The sequence below is a fragment of the Vigna radiata genome, chromosome 5 (genome assembly GCF_000741045.1).
Source record: "Vigna radiata var. radiata cultivar VC1973A chromosome 5, Vradiata_ver6, whole genome shotgun sequence".
Classification (NCBI taxonomy): Eukaryota; Viridiplantae; Streptophyta; class Magnoliopsida; order Fabales; family Fabaceae; genus Vigna; species Vigna radiata.
Genome location: NC_028355.1, coordinates 22,658,676 through 22,664,384, shown reverse-complemented (window position 1 = coordinate 22,664,384; position 5,709 = coordinate 22,658,676). Strand labels below are relative to the sequence as shown.

At 32.9% G+C, this 5,709-nt stretch overlaps 1 protein-coding gene across 1 annotated transcript; it reads right to left on the bottom strand.

The window, feature by feature from the left end:
• Positions 1-1,703, bottom strand: LOC106760479 (S-type anion channel SLAH4-like). Its single transcript, XM_014643908.1, has 2 exons — positions 816-1,703; positions 1-297 (listed from the first exon to the last, which is right to left on the bottom strand). The coding sequence occupies exons 1-2, from the start codon at positions 1,701-1,703 to the stop codon at positions 1-3; spliced, it is 1,185 nt and encodes a 394-aa protein (XP_014499394.1).
• Positions 1,704-5,709: the final 4,006 nt, after the last annotated feature.

Genomic DNA, 5,709 nt, shown 5'->3' with positions numbered 1-5,709 from the left:
CTAATTTTTAATAGGACTTGTCAAAATTACATTACATGGATTAACTGAGGAAAGCTTGGAAGGATATATATCCACTAGAAGCATGTTAAAGTTTAGAAGAGTAAACATGGTGAGAGCAAGAGAGACAAGAACTGAAAGAGCCAACAGAAGGAGCATTAGGATGTGAGAAAAAGTTCCTTTCACTTCTTCTGCATAATCCGTTGAAACAAGAGCAAATGAAGTAATGGGAAATGAGTAATCCCACCATGCAACGTTGAACCTTCTCATTGATCTCCTGAACAGGTTTGGCCTGCAAATCTGCTTATGGATGTTGATTATCATCAATATATAATTGTTTCATATAAAAACATATGCGCAACACTACAAGAAAAGGAGTACATTCAAATTTTATTTGGTATTTATTTAATGAATAAATCTCTCTACCACTAAATATCTAGCTGGAAGTTTTGTCATTTACTTGCAGGATGAATCGGATTGATAGATCCTCAGATTACTGCAAAACTTTATTTAATTCCAAACTATTATAACAGTATCACTCTGTATGTTTTTTCATTTTAGGGATGGGAAAGAGACTATTGCATGGATAGAAGTTAAATAAAATAAAATATAGTATAAAATTTATACACTCATCCAATCATTATGGAATGAGATGTTAACTTTTATGCTAACAATGGCTTCAAAAGAAGTTAAAATATATTTTAATCTGTCGATAATATAAATACCATATATCGTAAATGTCTTCAAAAGAAATGTGTGTTACGAAATTCCTTTGGAGAATATTTTTTGAACAACACACGTAGAGGAGTTAATCTTACCAGTGAGAGGAATAGGAAGAGGGATAGAAAGAAGAGCATCTTGGAAGCAGTGTCAAAGGTTCCAACAATGGATTCCCAAGCCAAGCTTGCTACGCTAGGTGCTGCAATGAACAAGAACAAAACTGGCCTTAACAACACTGGAACCCCATCTCTACCCGATAATCGCTGATATAGCGTAACAAACAGCACCAAGTAATGTACTATCCCCACCGAAAACAACCACAACGCACACTCTTTCCATCCCATGTGCGCAGCAGCCTGTGCTCCCACCAAGTTCCCTATCACTGACATCTGGCTCGTCGGATTCCCCGCCGCAGAGGATAAAACCCTCTTCCCCTTCGTCAACCACTGTCCGTAGATCTTCACGTCAAGCACCACCACCGGCACCGCAAACACCCAACACAGAACCATGTACAAGGTGGTTTTGGGCGCCACGAACGGCGCTGATTCAAGCAAGAGAAGCCACGAAATCCAGGGGGCGAAAAAGTAGTTAACCCCCACAGGGTGCAAGAACTCGGCCTTCACCATCTTAAAGAAAAAAAAGCATCTTAGGAGGTAGAGAAGGGAGAGTAACACTAGAGTGAAAAAGGAGAGAGACCAGAGTGCATAGACAGCCACTGAAGGAAGCGTGGAAAGCACGTGCGGTAGAGTGGTTGTGTCTTGTTCCGATGTGATTATCGTCTTCCACAGTAATGCTTGGCTTCCGAGGGAGAGGCTTATTCTGAAGTAGCCTGCATGGAATCTTGTTAGAACAGACATTAGGAGCTTTGTGAAAGAGGTTGAATGTTGGTGATTGCTGAAACTGTCGCTGTGGCTACAAACGTTTGAGGTTGTCGTGGTCGTGTCTACCACAAGTTCAATCTGAAATCGCGAACCTTGGGTTGCCATGCCCTCGTTGTCCTACTCGTAGAAGAAGAGTTTTTTTGAGAGGGAATTCATGCAATGCAAGGGTTTTGTAAGATTAGAACATGAGCCATAGGAATGTGCAAGTGGGAGTTTAAAAATAAATTATAGAAACCCTGTTTTTGTTTATTTTGATTCAAACAAGGGAATAGGGTGATCCTTTTCAGTTGCTTTGGCACGTTGTAGCTGGACTATAATACAGTATAGTATGTATGTCTGTCTCTCTCTCGTATATATTTAATGTGGTTCTCAGAATTTTATGTTTCTGCTATCACTTGTTACACGAGGCATGAATGTACACGGGTTCGTGAATCAGCAATCAGGAAGACTTTAAAGGGCTGCAAAGTGTAACATAAGTCCAACTATTTTTTTCAACTTTATGAGATTGGGATGTAGAAGGGAATATTCGTGGATTCTTTACTTCTATAATTTGATAAATTATTGTTTTCATGAGAAATACATTAACATGTTTAAATTTAATCATTGTTTAATTTAATTTTATACCATTCAAACACTAGATTAAGCTGCAATGCTATAGCATCGAAGTCCTTGTTGTTATTCTGGTATTCCCTTTCATGAACGTGATTCTCGATTCCGCTTACCTCATTTCCTAGTTTCTCTTGCCGACGAATCTTGTCAAGTGTTTACTTTCTCCAACAAACAGGGAAGTGAGGATAAAGTCCTAATAAAATAAATTAAAAAATAATAAAGTATTAATTAAGTAGTTCAAATCACCTTCTGAAATATGTATACCTTTTGAAAAGTAATTTTCAATAAGATTAAAAAAGTCACATCCAATCTTAATACCACGAAAATTTAACTTCGTCGCATACTTTGGACGAATTCAAATAGCAATAATTTACCAACGAACATGCACAATATCGTGTTGACGGAAAACACTGTCGATATAAAAATTGTAAAGTTTGATTGGAAAAAAATAAATAACATATACAAAATGAAATTTTGATCAAATTCGCCTTTTTTTTATATAGAGAAGAAAAAAAAGGGGGGAAACGTATATATTTAAAGAATAATAAATAAGGATGCTAAAAAATAAGTTTCTGAAAGAGAATGAATATGAAAAAAAGTATCTACTGCAAACTTTTATATAAACGTATATATTTTTGCATGGTTGCTACTTGCAGATACACTTTTCGTATGGTAAAAAAACACGTGAATGGAATTGGATCCATTTTAAAACCTCCAATTAGGCCCAAAGATGAGTATACTATAGGACCCGAATATTCTACCGGTCCACTGAAAAGTGCGATATCTAGACCCGAATAGGATTCGGGCCCTTCTATCCCCGGACCCTTTTATTCCCAAGTACATAAAGTATGTTGGTATAATTGTGTTTTAGTATGTGTAAAATTGGTGAGTTTTAATTTATTTTATTTTATAATTTTTTTTAATGTGTGAAAATTGGTTTTAGATTCTATAAAACAAGTATTATCTTCGTCCTTCTAAACTTTGGAATAACTGATTTTGGTCCCCTAATATTTATTGTAAGATAGGTGAATAATATTTTGAGTCGACACATCAAGAATATGTCACTTTTAGATGGGATTGACCTATATTAAAAGGATACCTTTTGTAAAGAAATCATTATTGGATAGTAATTAAATGACCCAGAATGACCGTCAAATAGTTGGATAAATATTTCAAAACGTTCACAAAAGCTTGTAGAGAATAATTAAAGTTGGATAATGATATTTAGACAACTTTTTTTTAACAATATTTGAAGATTGATTACATATTAATTTGTGATTGGTCAAAAATTACTTTATAATAATATCTATGATTATTATTATTGATTGTAAAATAACTTTTGATCAATCAGAAATTGACACGTAATCAATGTTCAAATATTATCATGTTATCTAAATATTATTATCCTTAAAGTTGGTACAAGTGTAAATAAGAAGGGCAATGATGGTTACTTAAGGAAGGTAAATAATGTAGTTAGGGACAGGGCGAAGAGACTTTGGAATTGGTGGAGAATGTAATGGATAAATGAAAGAAAAGAGAAGAAAAAAGAAGGTTACGTCTTCTCAAGGCTTTAGGTCTCCTGTTTCCAACAATCATGGCACACCCAATATCTTAATCTCTGTAATTCATTCGTTTGATTTTGGGACACATTTCTTAATCTAGAGCTGTCGGTCCTGTTGTCGACCATGAGAGAATGATTTTAAGGTGTCTAATAATAGTAAAATAGTGATGAGAATTTAAAGGAATATGATTTGGTTCCTCGGGCCCCAAATAAGAAATTAATTTAGAATTCAAAAGTTTGGTTATGTGAAGTATAGAATAGTACCATTTGCATCTGCCACCCATTGATTAATTCTTGATAAAAGTTTTTAACATGTCAAAGCCATATTAGCTTAGGTTAGACTTTGAACAGCCATAGGTCCTGTCCTTAGCTCTGTTACCTGGTTCCGTTATATTATTGACCCCAATTATTTACCTGTTACCTATCTTAAATTAATTACGTTCATCTTCACGTGACACTGAATCATTCACCTTTTCTACTACTACTATTATTATTTTTATTTACCTTTTCTACTATTATTTACCTAAATCAGTATTTTTTTTTCTACTATATTATTTTCTCCTATATATTAAAATTAATTAATGCTAGTAGTAAAAGGCTTTCTAACATTAAGTTTATTGATATTTTTATACATGGTCTAGATACGTATATTTTACAGGAGATAAACACCAGACAAGATTTTTTATAATAAATCAATTTTACCTCGTTCCATTTGGTTTGTTTATATATTTACTTATATGTCACTAATTTATTTATTTTTGTCTACCGCATGACTTTACATTTGCATTTATGTGTACGGTAAGTGTAGTAAAATACTTTCGAAACTATGGAAAGATTAGTTCGTTAAAGAAATTTTTACTTATCGACAACGATAATATTAAAAAATAGTAAAAATTATGGAAATATGTAGTCAAAATTATGAATTAAATTAACAGAAATATTTCATAAAAAAACATGAAATTACTATTTGGAAAAAAATGGAAAATAAAAAAAGAGTTCTTTGAAAAAAAGAAGAAAGAGGTTGATACACAGAATTAATTGAAGATGAAGTTTTTTAAATACACAGAACAAATTAATAGATCACCAACTAAATATAGTATAACTTTTGTAGATACAAATATGCTCAAAACTTACTCTCTCTCTCTCTGTATATATATATATGGATTTGTTAACACGCGTACCCCTATTTTTCAGTTAGTACGTTTTAACAATGTGTACCGGATTATAGTAGACAAAAATACCGTCATTTATCATGGATTCTAAGTTTTAAGGTCAAGGATATTTAAATAATTTTCATTCTCAAAACTAAAAAAAGAAAAAAGAAACCCCCAAACCCTTAGTTACCTCCCTCATTCCTCTCAGCCCTTTCTCTTTCATCTCTCTCATTCAAACATTTTCTCTGTCATATCTCTCATTCCAACATTTTCTCTGTCATTCCTACTGTTGCCCAATTGAAAAAAAAAATCAGAAACCCCTTGTAATCAGAGATATTTTCTCTCTCATCTCAACATTTTCTCTGTCATCACTCCAACATTTTTTTTTTCATCTCAACTCAATTGAAGATGGTGGTGGTAATTTGAATCAGAGATATTTTTTAAAAATTGAAAAAGTTTATTCTTTTATAATCATTTTATATTTATTAATGTGTGTAAAATGAATATAAACTTTGTCATTTTACGTTACTCTTTCCAAATCTCAAAGGTAAAAAATGATTTTATTGTTTTTTATCTTGAACAGTGGTTAAAGTTTATTCTAACTGTAGAAGTTGATTCAGTGATAAAAAAGAGACATAAGGAAATTAAAGAAATAGGTATAGAAGAGCTCCCTAGGAGTACAATTCTTTCAATTCTAGGTTGTAATCTTACATCATGTATTCCATACCAATAGAGAAAGGAAAAAGAAACACTTTGTGTAAAGGGAAAAGGACAAGGATTAGACAAG

Bases quoted from the DNA above. Each gene is read 5' to 3' on its own strand.
- LOC106760479 (XM_014643908.1), bottom strand. From the start codon at position 1,703: ATGGCAACCCAAGGTTCGCGATTTCAGATTGAACTTGTGGTAGACACG. The intron at 298-815 runs GTAAGATTAACT...ATCCATAAGCAG, and splicing joins TCTTCCTATTCCTCTCACTG to ATTTGCAGGCCAAACCTGTT.